General features: G+C 37.0%; 1 protein-coding gene across 1 annotated transcript in view; it reads right to left on the bottom strand.

Annotated features, from left to right (window-relative positions):
- The window catches only part of Ankfn1 (ankyrin repeat and fibronectin type III domain containing 1), a 154,112-nt gene that overhangs the window by 29,408 nt on the left and 102,346 nt on the right, over positions 1 to 22,358 (bottom strand). The window contains exons 12-15 of the mRNA XM_042674067.1: positions 19,874 to 20,089; positions 9,693 to 9,859; positions 6,861 to 7,011; positions 5,166 to 5,334 (exon numbers count right to left, since the gene is read on the bottom strand). Of these exons, the coding sequence (XP_042530001.1) occupies positions 5,166 to 5,334; positions 6,861 to 7,011; positions 9,693 to 9,859; positions 19,874 to 20,089 (703 nt within the window). The remainder of the gene's footprint in view (positions 1 to 5,165; positions 5,335 to 6,860; positions 7,012 to 9,692; positions 9,860 to 19,873; positions 20,090 to 22,358) is intronic.

Raw genomic sequence — 22,358 nt, 5'->3', positions numbered from 1 at the left:
AAAATTCCCATGTTATTAAAATTCTCCTGGGTTCTGACTGAATTTTCAAAAACATTCTCTTTCCTCATAAGTGCTTAGTATATCTCAACCCTTTATTATGAAACTACACATGGAGAATAGAAGTTCCTGCTTACAAAAGAACACACAAATAAATGCTTAACACTTCTCAATTAGGTACATGAAAGTTCCTATGAAGGTGCCATTAATTCCTTAGTTGGGTGATGCCTAAATGATGGAAAAATTATGATAAATCTTCATCTTGAAAAGCTCTGATGGCTTGGGGATAATTATGATTCTTATTAATGCCCATTAATATTTTAAAAAATTGCTGGTGGTACTGAAATAAAATAAATATTTTATAGAGAGTATATTAATCTCCAACTACTGGTAACAGTTTTCCCTGGTCCCTAGAAGGAGGCTAAAAGAGGTTAATAGAATTTCATGTGCAAGTAGAACCAAGCCCAATAAAGGAGTCTTTTCTGATAGTTGACATGGTCCTCAATCAGTTGGATTGCCCATGATATGTCAATAAGGGGAGAACAAAGAAAGTAAGAAGGTATATATTACTCTAGAGAGAGATATCTTGAAGTCAGGAACTGTGAGACTCAGGCTTTGGTATGTGGCTTATTTTCCATAGATGAGAGTATCTGATGGTCTTATATTGTTTTTAGAATGGAATTCTAAGCCTCCATCAGAAAGAATGACATTGCCCCATTTGTTAGGAAATGGAAAGACTTGGAAAAAATTATATTAAGTGAAGTAAGCCAGGCCCAAAGAAACATAGGTCCCATGGTTTCCTTTATTTGCAATAACTAGTATATGTCTGAGACATGAACCCCAAGATAAGGACTCAAATGTTTTTTCTTTCTTGCTATTGTTTCTAGCATATTTATAAGATATTTCTTTGTTGCTTTGTATGTACCTCCCCCACAGTATAACCCCTGTATTCACTGTATTTGATGTTGTTATAATTTGTGGAGGGGAAGGGAAAAAGCAAATTGTTTAAATATGGATACAGGTGGACCCATTGCAACAATGAGATGTACAAGACATTATGTTGAAAAATGAACTTTACAACTTTGGCGCAGGGTAGGGAGGGGGTGTTAGGGAGGGTTGGGGGGGAGGGGGTGTGTGTGGGGGAAGGGATGGGAAGGGGAAACAAAGGAGGCAACAATGCTTGATAAGAAATGAACTCATGGGCTGGGAAGGTGGCTCAGTAGTAGAGCGCTTGCCTTGCATGCATGAGGCCCTGGGTTCGATTCCTCAGCACCACATAAGCAAAAAGAAAAAAGCCGGAAGTGGCGCTGTGGCTCAAGTGGTAGAGTGGTAGCCTTGAGCTGAAGAGCTGAGGGACAGCGCGTGCCCAGGCCCAGAGTTCAGGCCCACGACCGGAACCCCCCCCCCCAAAAAAAAAAAAAAAAAAAAAAAAAAAGAAATGTACTCATTATCTTGCCCATGTAATTGTAACCCTCTGTACGGCATTTTCACAATAAGTTTAAAAAAAGAAATAAAACAGATCAAAGGGAAAGGCAAAATTGGATTTTAGTGTATTATTATGCCAACCTCAGCTATAGTTCAGTATTTATGTATTTATCTCTGTGTTCTAAGCAGCCCTGCATCAATATCAGCTGAGAACTTATGAAAAATGTTTATTTTCCAACTCCTTCCTATATCTACTGATTCAGCATTACTGGGGTTGACCTAGGAATCCATATTTCAACAAGGTTTCCAGTTGATTCTTGTTCATATTAAAGGTTGAGAGACATTGTTCTAGGGTACTGTATCCAAAAGTATGTGTTCTGTGGATTTTTAATAGGTGCCAGATTAAAAAATGGTTTCTGGTTAAGTGAATTTGGAAAATGCTAGGTTAATTGTTCTTTGGCAGTGGGGAAAATCTTCAGAAAAATCTCCTGGATTTTTCAGAGCTTTCCATATTGTATTCTGCTCAGAACTCTTCATTGGTTTCCCAGCATACTTCAAGTACATCTAAATTCCTTGTCAGGTTTTCATTTCTTTTCTTTCTTCCCTCCTCCCCCTTTTTTTAGGTGCTAGGGATGGAAACCAGAGCCTTATGCATGATCGGCAAGTGTTCTACTACCAAGCTACACCCCCAGCCTGATGTGGCTTCTATTTACTCTCTGATCTCATCTCTTATCTCTGTTGTTCTTACTATATCTTGGGTATATTGATCTCTCAGCCCAGCACTATCTTACTCTGAGGGCTTTGCACTTGCTATTCCAATTGCCTGGAGATCTCAAGTCTCGCTTAAGTGTAACTTCTTTAGAGAAGCCTTCCCAGGTCATCCTTTATGAAGATGCAGCTCTTTCTCCAGTGTAGTTCCTTACCCTAGTTTCTCTGTATTCCCCAGTTCTCTGATATATTATTATGTATTGATGGGTTTACTACTTATATAGGCTGTGAACTCCATAAATGGTTACTGATTCGTCAGTTTGTGGATATTCAATAATATTTATTGGCAAATAAATGGACAAATGGATGGAGACAGAAAATTGTAGTAGGCTTCACCAAATTACAGAATAGACAGTAGTAAGAATTGAGGCAGAGAGTGTTGCCTTGAGAGAGTGTGCCTCACAGAAAACAGGGCACACAGGAGCTTTTTGTCTTCAAACTCCAGAGTTATATCTGATCAACACTATTATGATTGATACCAAATTATTGATTCTTCATACCAAGGCCACTGAGGTCCAGGGAAATGAATTTCATGTATTTTTGCCTATAATCAGGGAACAACAATAAGTTTAACTTAGGCAGTGTGAAATACTAATAGCTCTCTAGTGAAACTTTTTCCTTAGCTCCTTTATGAGACATTTATCCTATGGAAACAATTTGCTTTCATTACAGCTGTTACTAGCAAATACTGACTACAACTTCTGTGTTCAGTGCACAGTTTTTAAAATTCTACATTGCTACTGCAAGTGTGTCATGACTACTTCAATGTTGATTTAGCATCTTCAGAGCCAACATATTCAAAGCTTAAAACACCCTTCTCTTCCATTAATTCCTTATTTTTCACTTTTGTACTTTTGATAAAGGTGCCAATACCCTCATAGTCACTGAGGCTGAAACCAAGGCATATTTTTCTAGATTTCCCTTTCCTCTTTGCCAATTCTTATTTGTTACGTTTGGTGTTTCTCATGTCTATATTTTCTATACCCTTTCCTATTTTATTGGTTCTAACTTTACCTCTAGACTATTATAATAATCTCTTTTGACTCTTGGCTTTCATTGCAGCTTAAACAGATTCCTTAGCCTGACTCAAAAGGGTCAATGTGGCCCACTTGTCTGTGCAGCTTTGTGTACCCCCATTTCTTCATATTTTTCCGGTATAGTCATTTGTTACTTCTTTACTCTGAGTTCTTCTATTCCCATGTCTTTTCTCATTCTTCCCCCTAACAAGAAAGCTTTTCATTTTATACATGCTTATTAGCATGTATAGTACTTCAATACTCATATCACATATACTCCCCTTCATGAAGGTTTTCTGTTTGTTTGTTTTTTTTAGAAAATGTACTTTTATTTTAAAATATTACTTAATACTTAAGATTTGGGGCACATTATCGTCATTCTAAAATAATTTATTTTCTCTTTTTTTGGTGCTGGTCCTGGGGCTTAAACTTGAGGCTTAGACCTTTTCCCTGAGCTTTTTGTACTCAAGGCTAGCACTCTAACACTTGAGCCACTGGCATTCTGGTGGTTATTTGTAGATAAGTGTCTCACAGACTGTTTTGCCTGGACTGGTATGGAAGCACACGATCCTCAGATTTCAGCCTCCTGAGTAGCTAGACTACCAGTGTGAGCCACTGGTGCCCAGTGTTTGTTTTCTTATTTTATTCCTACCATACTACTAAAAGTTTCTTTAGAGTAAGGCCTTTATATTAGTCATCTATACAGCTCTATTGTAGTGACCAAATAGATATGAATGGACTTAAAATAGCATACTTGCCCTAAACAAAATTTCATAAGAGCAATGCTGTTATGTCATGGACTTATGAAATTCTTTGGCTGGGGAACTCATTAAATGTCTACATTCACATCCAGGCTATTCTAAATTGGTAAGGCCAGTGTCATACAACAGGGGACTCTGAACTCTCAAGTCCCAGTCTGCGAGTCTGCTTCAGTCTTTTCTGGAAAGTAACAGTTGTTCATTACCTTCTGGGCATCTGAAATGCTTGAAACAAATGAAACTAGAAGGCTTAAGCAAATTATCCTGAAGTGATACAGTCAGATTCATTCAGATACCTGTAGCTTAAAATGAACCACCAGATAGTTCCTTTGTTCTCTTCTAAATCTGGTGGCTAGGAAATAATCCAAATAGGACCTGCTTCTATTCCACCCACCTACTCACTCAGCCTCTACAAATTATACAATTCATTTGAATTGATGAAGCCCTTGCTAATTGCCTCTTACTGGCCTGTTACAAATGAAGAACCAGAAAGGAGGCAAAGTCTCCCTATTCATATTCTCACTAGGCAGCAGTGGTCTGCAAAAACAGAGAAACTGGAGCCCAAGCTATTCATTTTTGGAAGTCAGAACATCTTCTACCATTCAACACTCCATGTTAAAATCACAATGTTACATCTTGGGAGACTTTGCCCATTTCTCAAATTGTCTGTTGGAAATTATGAGTCTGTTCAATAAATCAGCACTACTTATATTTGTAGACTTTTTTTCTCCAAAGTGATACAAATTCTGTTTTAATTTTATTATTTTTCCCAGTTGGAAGTAAGAGGGCAGGGGGGGGAAGGGAGAGGGAGAGAAGGGGGGAAAGTGAGAGGGAGAGGGAGGGAAAGAGAGGAGGAGGAGGAGGAAAGGAGGAGCAGTGCTTTTCATGAGAACATTGTTTTTGTATCTATATTTAAGAAACCAAAGGAGAAACAGAAAGTAGAGTCTGATAACTGAACTTTCAGTCCAGAATTCCTTCTTCTCCATTGGGTCTTTACTAGATTTCAATAATTATTGCTCAGACACATAGTCTTGGAGCTTTGCTTTTGCTCTGACTTGTACACAGTTCTAGGAAGGGTTGTTGCCAAAGCCATCATGTGATTTATTGACCCTCCACTGGGACAAGGGGGAACAGATATAACTTTGTGATTTTATTATAAGGAGGCTGGGTTAATATTTCTAGGTGAAACAAGCTACTATACCAAGTTCAAACATCTGAAGAGGGAGGTTAAGAAATCCTGAGTGTGGGGTGTAAGGATTATTCTGTCCTGGGGCTGTACAGACGTCGTCTGAGGCAGGGAGCAGGAGAAGAAAGGACACATTGTGACCCATTTCCAACACCTCCTGTGTGTAGAGGCGGAAGTTCCTTGCCTGCAGAGGGACACGCGTGGAGGAAAAATAGGAGAGTTACAACATGGCACTTACATAAACAACACCAAACTGGCATAAAACATCTAACAAAATTACACAACTTCAAGCTTGGAATTTTTATACAACATAAATATTAGGGCTCAGCCCATTTAATAATGCTATATAAAATCAAGATTTAAGGCAGTAATGTTCCACATAAACTCTGAAAACAACATTTATGCTTCTTATAAAAGTAGAAAATGATTGCATTCTGTGGACTTTTCAAAATGATGAATATAATTACATGAAGCAACAAAAATGGATTGAATTAAAAATCCACTAGTTTCAATTTAAGTTGGTTAAGGGGGAAAAATGTAGTTTCTGGCCAAGGACTGAAAAAATTTTACAAGTATTAAAAAAAATGTTGTATGTACTGTTAGGCAGTTAGGCAGCCTTCTCCCAACATGTATATGTAGCCCAAGAGTTACCAATGAAATATGAGTTGTTTCAAACCTGTGAAGTCTAAGAAACCTTTTAATACCATCTACTGTCACAAGTAGAGCTGGTATTTTTTTTCCTTGTGAGCATAGGGCCACACCTAGAATAATTTAGTTGTTCCCTTGGCTTCTTTAGGATATATCTTACAATTTAGTCATCATCATTGTTGACCGGTTTGGACTGGTCTTACAGTATTGACTTAAAATCAGAGCAGTATCTCATTGAAAAGATACTTTCCAAATCTCTAATTGTTTCTCTTGCCTCCATCACAGTTATCTCTCTTATTAAAAGGGAGCCAGTAACTTCTGTTATTATCTTCTTAATATTTGCTAAACTTGGTTCTCTTTCTTGCTCTAGAAATAAAGCATGCGTGTGTGTGTGTGTGTGTGTGTGTGTGTGTGTGTACACACGTGCGCGCGCACACACACATACACACACACAGGCAGCTGAATATTCCATCATGTTAAATTCTTAGACAGAACATCACAGAATTAGCTTTTACTAGTTCTTTTTTAATCCAACCATTTCCCTTAAAGGTACTTGTTTATGGACTTATAATGTTTACATTTTTATTTAAAATAAGAAAATTGTGATAAGGAAATCTTGGTTTGTGGATAGACATTATAACATAACTTGGCTTTTGCTTTAGATGCCACTACTATTATTCTCTTATTCTTTAATAAATTATTTGCATATATAACCATACCCTTTTTGTTTATGCACACACACATATACATATTCTTGTTGCTTCATGATTCTGAGATTGAGCCTTGTTGTCTTTTGAAGTATATTAGATGATTTTATCTTGGTTGATCAGTATAATGGGATCTGGAAAACTTAAAAAGGCCAGCACAAAGTAGCTAGAGAAAAGAAGCAGAAGTGCAGCTGGGTCTACTTGGAGGCATTAAATTCATAATGTGCATGTACATGCAGAGTGGTATTTAAATAAATGAAAACAAACTTGCACATATGCCTCTTGAGTAAGTTTTACCCTACAATACAGTTTCTGTGCTCCATAAAAAGAAGATAAAAATGGTAAGGTCTAGTACCTGGTGTAGAGGTATATTGATCTGCTTAAGGAGAGCCTTCACTGCCATCTGGAGCTCATAGAAGAACAATTGCATGGGGCAGTCAGAAGTATGATCCACACTTTCCATAGATTCAGAGCCAGAAAGCTTTTGGATCCATTCCCACTCCTCTCTGTAAGTTGAGTCAAGTTAAAATTAGAAATATAACAAAAGTTCAGAATATAGCTCAGAACTTTCTAAATGTAAAGGTCCAGAACCTAGATGACCAATTTTTGAAGGTTAAAAATCAATTTAATTCATGAAATTCAAATGGGGTTTTCAATCTAAATGGAATTTTAAACAAGGCATTTCTAATTAAGGTTACTTTTTACTTTACCTAGCAAAGCACATATACCTAAGAACAATAGATCTGATTTGTATGGATCAGTTTTTGAGATTGAAGCTTTCGAGTATTTGTAATAATTTCCTGACTGTCCTTATTCTTCTCCTGTAGATCTTCTGCAACTTCTTAGAGTCTACATTTTTACCACAGGGGCATCTGCTGGTTAATTCTGCAGTTGGGTAACCACAGGATTCTGATCCAACTCAGACAACAAACCACATGGCACATTTCAACTCTGCCCTGTTGTAATCATGGGGACTATTTTGGTTTCTTTCCCCTTCCAAAAGCTTGAGGAAAATCACAAACAGGAACACAGACAATTTCAATAAAAGGAACTAGAGGACACACATCACTGCTTCCATCCTCCTCCCAAATCAGTTAATCTGTGTCTTTATTCTGCATGCTCTATAGTTCTTCCTAATGAACTTTTCCAAATGTCACACAGAAGGGAAGGGAGAATAATGGTGGTGGTAGGAAAGCACAACTGATTAGTTCCCCCAAAGGTTGTTCTTCAAAAGGAACTTGAAAAGAGCAAGGTAAATGCCTCTTGGGCAGCATTGTTTCCACAGGTATTTTAGCTCAAGTCTCTAAACACAGTTGGCCCAGTTTGTTCTTCAAACTCTACAGGGAGTAGCAATGTGTTCTTAAGAGCAGACTATAGAGGAAAGGCAAGCCCTCCTCCCTAGTGATGGAAAAAGAGGAGGTCCTGACTTGTGTTCCCACACTAACAGCTCCAAGGGCTCTTTCCGAAGGGTCATAGCAGCTTGGGCTAAAATCTGTGAGTCAGAACACCAAATTGATTGTGGCCTGAGCTTAAAATAAAATATTAAAACCTAAAACCTATCTTTTGCCTCAGTAAGAAAAAAATAAAATAAAAAGTCATTTAGTGGTCTGAGTATACATTTGGTTTCACAAAAGATTGAAACTATTACTTTTTTCTCATCACTGATACTGAACTAAATGAGAGGTTTATGACTAACACATGTATACATTTCCAAATCTAAAGGACAACATTGCTAAAATAGAGTCTCTAATCAAATTAGAAAACAAATCACCAGTAAGAATCCATGAAACACCTACCACTGCTGAAATCTTTTGTGCAAACCTTGAATCTTTGGGAAAGATCTATTAGCATAACCACTAAAAGCTAAGAGTCTAAGCCCTTAAGACACAAATTTAGAAATGTTTGAAAATGATTGTTGTCAATCTAACCCACAAGTGAACCGTGTAACCTTTTAAGGACTCTGAGTATAACAAATTTTGAATGTTGAAGCAACCACCAGATGGCAGACTTAAAGTCTAGGTCTAGTTGATAAGTGAAAGTAAATATGGTGGTCAGTAAGTTCTTCTGAGCGGTCAGTAAGTTCTTCTGAGCGATGATCATCAACATCATTATTTCCTTCTCCATTGTGATCATATAAACCTTGTGAGACATTATAAAGTCTTACCATTTTAGTGTGTGTGTGTGTGTGTGTGTGTGTGTGTGTGTGTGTGCGTGCCAGAACTGGGGCTTGAAGTGCTCAAAGCTAATGTTCTACCACTTGAGCAACAGCTCCACTTTTGGCTTTTTTGCTGGTTAATTATTGAAATAAGAGTCACAAAGACTTTTCTGCCATGACTGGCTTAAGCCACAATCCACAGATCTCACCATCCTGAGGAGCTAGGATTACAGGTGAGAGCCAATGACACCTGGCTTAGGGACTAAATTTTAAATAAGCCAATTAGAGTCTCCTTTAGTTATAAAAATCCATAGGTGTAACTAGAATTTTAGAATCTAGTTTGACTGTCAAAGCCTGAAGAAATCTAGAGTTTTATTTTATTCCATGTTCTTTTTTCTTTTCTTTCTTTTCATGTTGAGCACAATTCAGTTCATAATAGAAGACTTTCAGAGGCTTGTTGTTAGGGTTGTAAAGTTGAGCCAGATTATCAAGATTGGGCAACTTTCCCAAAGCTAACTATCTTCCACAACTGCCAAACCATGGAGCAAACTTCCAGAAGCCAAGGCCTTGTTACTTTCTTTTATGTAAGAAACATATAAGGCTCTCAGGCTGGAAGGTTAGAACTAGGGAAAAAGAGACCTGGGTGGGAGGCCTTTAAGATCAGGAAGATTGATAGTTCTCCCCAATCCCATTTCAACAGGTGACATTATACACAAAGAACAATGAAATGTGTAGTTATTTTAAATTAGGAATAATGATATGGGAAATAAAGGTCATCTGTTCATTAACCACTTGAGTTTCAAAGGTTGCACTAAGAGGATGGGAAAGGATAGTGCCCTTTTAATGGATTTGCCTTGCCTGCAGATCAATACTGCTTTTCTTATCTAATCCTAAAGTTCAGCTTTGCCACTGTTCCAATGTGCTGTGAGACGTCCTGCCACAGAAACTACAGTAGCAAGTAAAACTTCACTTTTCTTCATATCAGATGGTCACTCAGCTGTTGTTGGGAAATCCCAACACTGGACAACTTACTTGGAAATGTTATTGTTTTCCCGGACCTTCACATGGCAGAGAATGTTGGGTAGCTTTTGGGTCACAAGGACTTTGATCTGATCCACAGAGCTACATAGCTTTAGGTAACCTAGATATAATCCAGGAGATAGACGCTGATGACTCCTTTTGTAATAGGAGAGAATGTCCTGTAGGATGAAACAAAATTAAATAAACACCTTGCAAAAAATGTTGGACCGGTTATGCAAAGGAGCTATGACAAATTAGGTAAGAAACCTCAGGTATTGTCATGAATGCTGGGCAAGTGTTGATGTCATAACTAGCCTTCAGAAGAATTTTCTTCCAAACCAGGCAATCAGTCTTGATACATATTTTGCATGGTAGTTTTTCTCATACTTCTGTACTAAGGATAAGTTTTGTGGGATGTGATTGGGAATAGTCTGCTGATGGTAGAGGCAAATAATAAAAGACAGGATTCATAATTTCCCTCCTTTAGATAATTTCCATCTTTAGATGGGAGAAGACAGTTGCTCAATTGATAGTTGACTATACACAGGACTCCATAATTTCAGAATAATTAAAATGAAAAAGCCCATTTTAAATGCAACCATTTATAAGTCAAAATTTTAAGTAGTTGAGAAAGGCCTGAGGGGAAGAACAAAAGAAGAAGTAACAATGCTTGATAGGAAATGTACTCATTACTTTGCTCATGTAACTGTAACCCCTCTGTACAGTATTTTTACAATAAAAATGTATTAAAAAGAAGAAAGGCCTGATTGATGTTTTTAGCTTAAAAATTAAAAAAAAGCCTCAACAGAGTCTTTTGATCTTATTAACATTTAAATTTAGTTATAACTATTTACTAGTTTAGAGAATGAACTGAAAGAGTCAAAACTTATCTTTGGCTGAATTGTTTAAGAATAAATTATATGATAGCTGGTGATAGTCTTCATATTTGACTTTTGCAATGTCATCATGAAGAGGATAAGGTTTTTCAAAAGCATTTGAAGGCATATTTTTGTCCTGGAACATTAAAAAAATTTTGATATTCAAGTAATGTTTATATGAAGTTCTTGTTTATTGTATGCTGCTCTTCAGTTATTTCAATCATTAATTGGTCTGCCATTTCTAAAATCTCAATTGTCAGTGGCTTTGCACTGAGTTGATTAGGTCTCTACATCATCTGTCGTCTTTAATTTTCTAAAACTCTATTTATTTATTTTGCCATGTAGTGAAATAGTACTGAAATTTTATTGTCACATCAAAATATGACACAATCCGCAGAAATTGAATGAAATTGTTAGTATAATAGGGAGTGCCAATTAAGTTAATCAGAATGAAATGTTGAAAGAAATCTTGTTTTATATATGATCAGTTCTCTAGTAACTATTTGGATTATGACTTTTGCCTTTCGGTACAACTGCAGGGACTCAGATAACAACGAATAATTGGAAAATAGAGCCACTCTTACCCTATCCACTTCCTATATTAGTACATTAGACCTTAAAACCTTTGGGCAGTATGGGGTGGGAAATAAAGGAATGATGAATCAGGTACCGATTAGAAGGGGAAGTTTCCTGTAGGCTAGAGTTTAGCCTGATTTTTGGAAAGTGTTTAATAATTATGAATAAATTTCAAATGTGTCTTCACAAAAATGACAAGTAGACTAGGTGTTAGAAATGTTATCTTGATTTAATTTTCTACAGTATATACCATATAAAAATCACTGTATGTTCTAAGTACATCTATGTTTTTCATTCATAATATTAATAAGTATTTTAAAGAATGAAATGAAGGGAACCAACTCTCCAATAAATATAGAGCAGGCAAGAAGTAAAGCAAAAACAAGTATTCAGTGTTCTGAAAGGAAAAGGAATATATGAGCCTTCTTGGGCCACTATATCTGAAGGAATTATCCCTCCTCTGTAGAACTAATCATCTGTACCATCTAGCATATTCTGTATCCGGTCTCCTATATTCTGTCCTTTGTTAAACAGTACTGAGTTTCTGTGATATATCTAGCACTATGGGAAACATTCAGGTTTCAGATAAACATGATATGAGCCCTACTGTTGTAGAAGGTGAAATAAACAGATTGGTAAATGTATGACCTCAGCATATTTTAATAGACAGTATAGCCTCTAGTAGAAGGAATATTTGTTTTATATTTTTCTTTTCTGCTTTCTCTTTATGTTTTGGTCTCTTGTCTGTCTGTATCTGTTTCTTTCCCTTATCCCTGTCTTAGCTGGAGGGTAAGCCAAAGGCCTTGCACATGCTAGGCAAGTGCTCTACCACTGAGCTATATGCTCAGCTCTTCTGTTCTGTCCTTGAACTGGACTATGAAATTAATGGTAAGGCTGTTTTTCTTATTGCTTTGAGTTCTTTTATACAAAATACAATTTTTTGCCTTTATAAAAATAGTTTGTATAAGATAGGTATATAATGTGTACGAATCAGGTCAGATCTTAGAATAGAGGAATATCAGAAGTTACAAAATGAGAAAAGTCATAATTGGATAGAAGATACAAGTAATGTGTATAGAAAAGTGAAGTCTAACCTTTTGAAAGACATTTGGCAAAAATTAAAAATAGAAAAATGTTATCAAGAAGGAAGAGATTCTTACTAATATTTATGTCTTCTATAAGGTCTCCTTAGAACATATCATAGGTAAGTCATTACTGGAAGAAGTTCAGTCAAGATAGTGTTTTGGGAAATAACCAAAGGGAGAGATGGTTCATGTGGTAAGGAAAAAAGAAGGATTTTGATTAGCAAAATTTGAAGATAGGTATCCTAGGAGAATTAGCAGATGTGGCTATAGATCCATAGGTCATTATTTTTGGGAAGTCATGAAGAACTGGGCAAGTCCCTAAAGACTAGGAAAGGGCAAATATGCCTGTCTTTGAAACAGAAAGGATTTTCCCTGCTTCTATACAGAATGATTCTAGTAATTAAAAATCCCAACTTATTGATCTTAGGGAAAAATGAGAAAAAAACATCAATTTTAAGTCACCCAGGGAATCCTGACACATTAAAGGGAAGTCCACATGGTTTTGTAAAGAGTATCATGCAGACACTTTTAATATCTGACAGCAGCAAAATTGGATCCACAGACCAGGGAGAGGTCTTCAGTGTAATCTGTTTCACTAGATAACGTGGAAAAAGTAGAACTGAATTACTGTAGCAAGCTGAATATCTGGCTTGAAGATTTGTGCATAATGAAGGTGGTCTGGGAATCACAGACAGATTGAGTGATGGCCCAGTAGTGATTGGTCCTTAGGGCTAGTCTGTTTAACTTGTTTATTGGCATTCTGGACAAAGAAAACTAAGAATGTGTGTATCAAATTTGTGGACCCTAAATTTGGTATGGTTTACTTTTCTGGAATATAGTAATAAGGCTATGAATGACCTAGTGCATTGGAAAACTAAGCCTATCATAATTAGGGTTGAAATTTAATAAGAATAGATGCTTTTAAAGACCTAAACTGGAGAGAGTACAAATATAGGATGGGAAGGGTATAAGTGAAAAATATGCAGGGGTCAGTAATGGCCACAAATAGAATGGGAGTTAGGAACATACTGTGGTTTTGTGAAAACCAACACCATCCTGATAGTTTTTATTCAGTCTTTTAAAAGACTATTGCTGAGCATTTATTATATATTTTCTTGTCTTGACCGTCATTTATCATTAGTTAGAAGGTTTTTGGAGTGTGAAAAATCACAGGAGGAGGAAGAAGCTTTCTCATTCATATAATCTAAAGTATACTTAAAGGCCTTCAAATTGATACTTTTAGGTCTGTGTATCACTACACATAACCTCTAATCTACATCCTGTACATATTACAGCCTATTAAGTCTCCTATCTCCAGACCTAATGGGTGATTTTTCTTGACCTACACATATCCTAATCCCTGTTTTGATTGTTCGCTAATAAATTCACTCATTGTACCTACTTTTTCTGAGCAGCTACTACACATAACACATTCTTGTTTGTTTGTGCTGTTCTTGGAGGTCAAAATCAGGGACTGGGTACTGTTCCTGACTTCTTTGCTCAAGACTAACACTACCATTTAAGCCACAACTCCAGTTCTGGCTTTTTTCGTTGTTAATTGGAGATAAGAATCACACTTTTTCTTGCCCAGGCTTTCCTGCCCAGAGTTTCTTTCCCAATCTTTCCTGCCCAGGCTTGCTTTGAACCATGATCCTTAGATCTCAGCTTCTTGAGTAGCTGGGATTTCAGGCATGAACACCAGTACCCAGCACATTAGGCATTGTTAATTACATCAGATGAATATGACATGATTTTTCCCTTCATAGGACTTGTAATTAATGTGTAGAAGAAACACGTAAGCTAGATATAATAATAATGAATAATATTGGGTAAGGTCCATGTGGACCCAAGGGAAGGTGAGATCTACTTTTTTTGGTTCCTGCTTGTTTTTAACATCATGCCCTGTAGTTAATTTATTATTAATTAATTATTGTTAATTCCATTTATTTAAATCCTCCCTCCTTTCACTTGCTGTTTTTTTTTCCACCCTATAATTTACCTTCATGGCTCAGCCATATGTCATCTCTTCTGCAATACCTTCCCTAATACTTTCAGACAGAATTAATTAATAACTGCTTTATAGCTATTAATAGCTGTATGTTCCCATAGTATACTGTTTGAACTGCTATCAGGCTCTGGTTTGATTCTGTTTTGCATTACCTTGATTAATTCACAAGTCTGTCTCCCTCCCTTGACTGAGCTTCTTGATAGCATGAACCTTGACATTTGTTTCTTCCTACAGAACCTAGAAGAGTTCCTGGAATCTAGTTTGTATTAAAAAATGTATTAAATATGAAATTAAAGGCCTACAGGTGGTAGGGTCTGTGCCTGGGCTTCTGGGAGGGAATTTGCTATGTTAGTGTCTAGGAAAGGTATATTCAATCTGTTTTCCTTCATCAGCTTTCTTAAGAGCTTGCTAAAGGAACAATAGCATTTGCTTTTCTAGTAAATTGCAGGACTTTTGTTTTGCTGTAGGAAGTATGGAAACTGGTTGGTGGTGATGGCAGAAGTCACAAAATGGTGGCTAGTGGTCTTTGTGGGCCCCAAAATATATATATTACAAATAATTTAAATTTTTGAGTTGTTTTGTAATTTTTAAAAACAAAGAGACTTGTCATAACCTCTGAATTTCCAACTTCTCTTTAATAAATGGAATATGTAAGAATAAGTGGAAATAAGTGAAATAATAAGTAGAAAATGGGTCTATGTTTGGGAATATATTTTCTACTCTAATTAGCTGAAGCTTAATAGGGTTCTTTGTAGGGACTATTGGTTCTTATTGTTCCTTTTTGAAATTGAGATATAAATTCATCATCATAAAGTGTGAATGCAGTGGTTCTTAGTATATTTATAATGTTGTGCAACTATCACTTGTATCTAATTCCAGACCATTTCCAGTACTCCAGAAAGAAACCTCACATTTATTAGCTCTCATTTGCTAATTTCTCCTCCTCTTACTCTTAGAACCATTGATTTACTTTTTCTTTCTGGGTTTGCTCATTAATGATTATAGTCTCTGAGTTGACTCACACAACATGTGACATTTTGTGTTGTGCTTCTTTTGCTTAGCATATTGTTTTCAAGGTTCATACATTTTGTAGCATGTATCACATTTTACTTTATGGCTGAATAAGATTCCATTATATATATATGTGTGTATGTATATATATATATATATATATATATATATACACACTACATTATATACTTACATATATTACCTTTTGTTCAAATGTTCATCAGTTGTTAGACATTTAGGCCTTTTCTACTCTTTAGTAATTATGACTCATGTTTATGTGAATATTTGTGAATTCATTTTTGATTGAACTCAGTTAATTCTTAAGTTCAATTCTGATTCCGATAGTTTATTTATTTATTTATTTATTTAGTAGAAGTACTGGGTGTTGCCCTTAGCTTTTTCCACTCAAGGTTGACACTCCAGCATTTGAGCCAGATCCACTTCAGCTTTTTGGTGGTTATCAAAGGTAAGAGTCTCACAGATTTTACAGTCTGAGCTGGCTTTGGGTCACACTGAGTTTGCTTTGAGTCACGATTCTCAGATCTCAAACTCCAGAGTATCAAGGTGTTAACCACAAGTACCTGGCTTCCTATAGTTTTAGATATCTGGGTTAGATGCTTCTTGAGGGTAGAAGGAGTAGGAGTGTATAACAAACAATCAAATGCAGAAAATACAACCCCAAACAAAAAGCACAAATGGCAGAAGAGGTCTTGGGCACTTAGTGTATAAGAAGATATTAAGTATCTGGAAGTGGCAAAGAATACAGAAATGGGAAGACAGAGAAGGCAAGAATCACCACAGCTTCTCCAGGACATACTTGTAAGAAAGGAGACAGAGAAAATGGGGGAAAGTGAGTAAAGCAGCATGTTATAATGGGAAGGCACCAGACTAGTTGCCAGGAGATGTGGGACTAGTGCTTGTCTAGCAGATTTTTTTTTTTTTTTTTTTGGCGAATAGGACTTTGTCAAGTTATATCCTTGAAATCCATGCTTTCATATGTGAATTGGACATAAAAGAATTACTTAATCTTGCTAATTTTTCAAGAGAATCAAATAATATGAGACATGAGAAAATTTTTACAGAGTATATCATTCACGTGTGAAAAATTAATCTTCCATTAAACACTTCACATGTGAAGTATCCAGTTATTGAAGTGACTCCAAAGATCAGAAGTAGAATAAGCCAGCATTCAGGAGGGGTCTGCATATTGGGAGTATCCTTATTGCCAGTTAGTTTGCTCAGAGGGATTCTAATTTGTCCATAGTATCTTTTACTTCCTAGGCAAGCATGAGATACATTTTTCTCTTCCTCATATACATATATGAGAGAGACCATTTTTGAAAGGTGTAGGATTTGAGAAGGCTAGGAATTTGAGGGGGGGTAGATACTGCAGTTTTGCTGGGGCCCTATTACTAAATTAGTTAAGGCTAAGTTTTTTTTCAACCTTTACCTTTTCTGAAAACTCTGTTTTTATACAACCTTTCTATTCCTACCCTTCCCCCTTTTTATAATTAATTTGAGACAGGGTCTGTGATAGCTAAAGCTGTCCTGGAACTTGTCATCTTCCTGCCTCAACAACATGAATGCTGGGAGGCTTCTGTCTTATGCTTGGCTATGGCAGTGCAACTTTTATTTTTACTTTTTCAGTTAAAAATTTAATTAGCATAATAAGTTGTTCAAGGGGAGTTTTCATTTTGCCATTTCCATTCATATCACAATGTACTCTATTGCCCCATATATATATATATATATGTATGTATGTATATAATTTTTTTGTACAAGGTAGTTGAGTGATGGAATACCCTAAGGGATGAATGGCCAGCAGTAGAGGTCTCCTGGGAGAATAGGGATAAAGAGATGGATTGCATGTGTCCGGAAGGGAGCCTAATGTTGCTTGGATCCTTCTAAGTGAAGCAATAATGAAAATCACTAATACTGATTTGCTTTTTTCTCTTCTAATGCTTTATATGTTAATTCATTTAATTCTCATCAGAGCCCCATGAAGTAGGGTTTTCTGCAGAGGAAGAGATACAAGGGGCAAAGAAATAAGTATCTTGTTGTAGTCACAACACAACCAGAATGGGTGAATCAGGAATTATATTCAACTGACCTCTTTGCAAATGGGTACCCTATAGTATATTGTGAGATAGCAGGAAGAGCCTCAGGCTTCTATTAGGATACTTGGATCTTCATTGCAGTCCTCTAAGAGAACATCTGTGGCCTGCTGTTGTGGAAATTACATAGCATGCTTTACCTACCATTAAAACTTGTTTCAGCCAGGCACTTGTGGCTCATGCCTGTAATACTAGTTATTTAGTAGGCTGAGATCTGAGGATTGTGGGCAGGAAAGTCTGTGAAACTCTAATTAACTACCAAAAAAAGCTGAAAGTTGGGCTGTGGCTCAAGTGGTTGAGCATTAGCTTTGAGGAAAAATGTTCAGGGATGGTGCTAAGGCCCTGAGTTCGAGCCATAGGGCTGGCACAATGGAAAAAAAAAGAAAGAAAAAGAAAGACTTGTCTCAACCAGTATGCTGAGTTGATAGAGCCAACTTGTGACATAATTAAATCTTACGTCTAGGAGTGATGGGATACCAGTCCTAGGAGTTTTATTCCTTATTTCTGCTCTAGTGTAACACCTATATGAGAAAGTGGGGAGAGAGACAAAGTAGGGGAAGGGGAAGGAGAGTGGGGGTGGGTGGGAATGACATCAAGCAGGAATGTGCCAGTCAGCGGGGGTAAATTTTCCACTTGGATCTGTGTGGAAACCTGATCCTGCCTCTATTTTTGGTCTCCTCTAACAACCTTTCACCAGATTGGAATTTTTCTGCACCTGTAACACATTTTTAATGTAATAAGTCTAGGAGAAACCAGGTATTATATCATGCTGGGGCCTGCTGTGTTCCTAGGAGAAAAGGTAGCACAGACCCCAGTTTATCCCTATAGGGGATTAGTGTATTAGTCACCCTGTAAAAGCTCAATTTATTATGATTTTTAAAATGTTTCTTTTAGCACTTGCTTATAAAAGGTGAAGAAGGGAGGCACGAATGTGTCTGTGTTCCCTGCCCCCACCTTATTCACACATGCACGTATGGTCTATCAATTTTCTATGAACCCAGATTCCATAAAATCAAATCCAGAGGCATTGGCTTTGACCAATTAGCTTAACTTTGCTGTGTTGGACTTTGTCTTGGTTTCAGCCGGTGTGAATAATGAACAGGTGAGATTATTCCACTAGACACTCCTCAGTTAGGAATAAAGTAAGACTGAAAGTAAAGTAGCTGTTTAAGGTGACCATGAATAGCTACTGGGGCTGAGGCTTGGATTTTCAATGTTCATGTGTGACTGAGCCCTTCCTTCTGTGTTACTCCAAATGGACTTTCTTATAGATATATTTCATTGGTTGCATGGGGCTCAATGTGAATGTTTTTGTCCTTTTATCCACCTAACAGGAAAGTTCTATATAATTCATTGACTACTAGGTTAACGAGGGAAGAGAGGGAAGGACAGAAAAAGGGAGGGAAAGAGGGAAAAATAAAGGAAGGCAAACAGGAAGGGAGAGAGGAAGGGGCTGCTTGGGGCCTGTGCTGTCATCCATTCCAAGTCTGCATCTAAGCTACTTGGGTTTTGAATTTCCGTGGCTATTCAGTACTCATCCCACAGGATGTGATGTCACAGAGTAGAAAGATAAGTGCTTCCAATTAGAAGACTGAGTTGAAATTTCAGTTTTGCCATTTTCTATGTATCTAGGGACACATTCTATAGCTTCTGTTTTATTCTTTTAAAAAAGACCCATTTCAACAATGAAATGTACAAGATGCTATGTCGAAAAACGAACTTTACAACTTTGAGGGGGGGAGGGAAATAGGGGGGCGGGAAGGGAGGGGGGCGCGAGCTGGGAGGGCATGGATGGTAAGGGGAAACAAAGGAGGAGACAACAATGCTCATTACCTTGCTCATGTAATTTTAACCCCTCTGTATGGTATTTTCACAATAAAAAAACTTATTAATAAAAAAAGAACAAAAACATCAATGTGTAATTACTAGGATGTGATCAGGGTCTCAAAAGGGCTTGTGCAAATGAAGAAATTCATGGCACTGAAGCTTCATTAACTTCACCAAATTTGTCTCTACATATAGTCCTGCATCCTTTAACCTCTTCTAGCTCCAGTTATTTCATTCCTAAAATTGACTTAATCAAGCCATCTGTCCCAAGAGAATAATCTATAACAAAGCAAGAGGAAATTTGTGTTTTTTCTCAGTGTCATATGTAATATGTACACGCACACACACATGCACAGACTACTATTAGTATTGTCCATTCGGGTACTGATTGAATGTTGTGGTTACACTCTGTTTCCTACTCAATTATTATTAGTGTTTTTTATTAGTTCATTATTGGTAAGGGAATTTTCAGAGGACAAAGTGACTGCTATTTTACATTGCTTGGTAAGTTTCACATCTAGAGAGGGGTAAATAAAAATAAGCTTCAGCATCTCTCCTGTGTATAGAATCATAGTGATAACCTATCGCTCCCTCATCACTGCAGATGTCAGTGACTCTTGGTGTATTTTACAGCGCTTCAGTAACTGTGGAAGCTCAAATATATCAGAAAAGTAGAAAAGAAGCCCCTACTTGCCTGGATAGTAATCAGCAAAATGTCTAAGGCTGTTGGTTCTTCTGGTGTTGATAGAGACTTCCTCTGGCTTTGCAGTTTTGAGATCTGCATCCACTTGCCATTAAAAAAGGAGTAAAGCATCTCCACCTCTCTGATGGTGACAATGAGCATGTTTCCATGCCGGTCTTTAATGGGCTCATAGTAAACACTTCCCAAGTTGTGTGTTCCAAGTAAATTCTAGAAACAAATAGATTACTGGTAGCTTAGATGATATGGTAAGAGCAAGGCAACACAATACAACAGAAGATACTGGGAATAATTATGTGGTTTCTGAGAAGCTGTTTTTTATTTTTATTTTTTAAAAACCTAGACTATGTGGCATCACAGAAATGTGCTTAGCAGAAGCTCAGAGAAAATGTCTTCACCATGAGCCTACAAAGATTATAGCAAGAGGCACAAACATTATGTTTTTTTAAGCAAATCCAATATCTGTAAATATCTCTTACCCACATAGACACACCAGCACATAAACCTCAGTTACCAGCACTTGAAGAGAATCCCAGATGTTTTTAAAGAAAAATGCCTGATATTTCAAATATGCTACTGTGGACTTTCCAAGAGATCTACAGTAAGCTAGTATGAAGTAGGGTTGTTTAAAATGAAGAAATGAATTAACAATGTAGCACATTGTGCAGGTCCCCAAATGACTTCACATTCCCTATAAGATACTTTAATCAGGAGATTGACCTGGTTTGACTTACTCCCTGCATTTTAGGGAATTATGTTTATTTAAATATATGTTGATATTGCTTAAAAACTAGGCCAACTGAGGTAGACAATACTTTTAGGAAGATAGGAAGAATGCCATATTAAACGTGGAGGGGCCCAGGTGAGTGTTACTGAAATAAACAGCAGTTTTACAGATAAGCAGTGTTTGAAGATCCTAACCTAGAGCATAAGATAATTAAAATACCTCCCCATATTATTTTAAATACATATTTAAAAAATTATAAATCCTCTCAGATCTCCAAGTGGTTATTTTTATGCACTCACTTAAATGATGATGAGATGACCTACTAGTGCGAGAGGGAGTGTAGAACTGGAATTTGTAAGTGGCAGAGTTATACTGAAAATAAGAAAGCCAGCTAGTCAATGTTCACATCTATGAAAACATTGGAGTATACTTTCATAGTTAGAGACTATGTGTTAAGCCTTTTATTCTTCCTCACAAAGATCAGACCGGTAATGAATAAGAAATTTCATAAATAATTATTGGCAGAGAAAAATTAATTTGGCAGGATATATGTATATATATATATATATGTATATGTATATATTTTTTTGAGTCTGGTCGTGGGGTCTGAACTCTGGGCCTGGATGCTGTCCCTCAGCTTTTCAGCTCAAGGCTAGCGCTCTACCACTTGAACCATAGCGCCACTTCCGGCTTTTTCTTTTTGCTTATGTGGTGCTGAGGAATCAAACCCAGGGCCTCAGGTATGCAAGGCAAGCGCTCTACCACTGAGCCACCTTCCCAGCCCATGGCAGGCTATTTTTTAAGTGGCCTAATCACTCTAAATTTTCTTTTTTTTTTTAATTGTGAAAATACTGTGCAGAGGGGTTATAATTACATGGGCAAGGTAATGAGTTCATTTCTTATCAAGCATTGTTGCCTCCTCCTTTGTTCCCCTTTCCATCCCTTCCCATTTCCCCTCCCCCCCCAGCCAAAGTTGTAAAGTTCATTTTTCAACACAACGTCTTGTACATCTCATTGTTGCAATGGGTCCACCTGTATTCCTATTTAAACAATTTTTTTCCCTTCCCCTCCACAAATTATACCAACATCAAATACAGTGAAAATAGGAGATATACCATGGGGGAGGGACATACAAAGCAACAAAGAAATCATCTTATAAATATGTCAGAAACAATCGCAAGAAAGAAAAAACATTTGAATCCTTATCTTGGGGTTCATTTTGCCTAGCATTAACTTATCTGACCGTTTCTGCTTGTCTCAGACATATACTAGTAATTGCAAATAAGGGAAACCATGGAACCTATGTTTCTTTGGGCCTGACTTACTTCACTTAATATAATTTTCTCCAAGTCTTTCCATTTCCTAACAAATGGGGCGATGCCATTCTTTCTGATGGAGGCATAGAATTCCATTGTGTATATCTACCACATTTTCTTGTTCCATTCATCTACTGAGGGGCATCTGGGTTGGGTCCATATCTTAGCTATGATAAATAATGCTGCAATAAACATAGTCATACTGGTAGCTTTAGTATGGTCTTGTTTGTGATCATTTGGGTAAATGCCCAAAAGTGGGATTGCTGGGTCATAGGGTAGCTCTATGTGGAGTCTTTTGAGGAACCTCCATACTACTTTCCAAAGTGGTTGAACAAGTTTACATTCCCACCAACAATGCGGTAAGGTTCCCTTCTGTCCACATCCCCTCCAGCATCTGTTGTTATTAGAGTTCTTGATTTTAGCCATTCTAACTGGA

The sequence above is a fragment of the Dipodomys spectabilis genome, unplaced genomic scaffold, assembly GCF_019054845.1.
Source record: "Dipodomys spectabilis isolate Male_0828 unplaced genomic scaffold, ASM1905484v1 ptg000018l, whole genome shotgun sequence".
Taxonomy (NCBI): Eukaryota; Metazoa; Chordata; class Mammalia; order Rodentia; family Heteromyidae; genus Dipodomys; species Dipodomys spectabilis.
The sequence above is the reverse complement of the archived record's forward strand: the minus strand, read 5'-3'. Positions and strand labels throughout refer to the sequence as shown.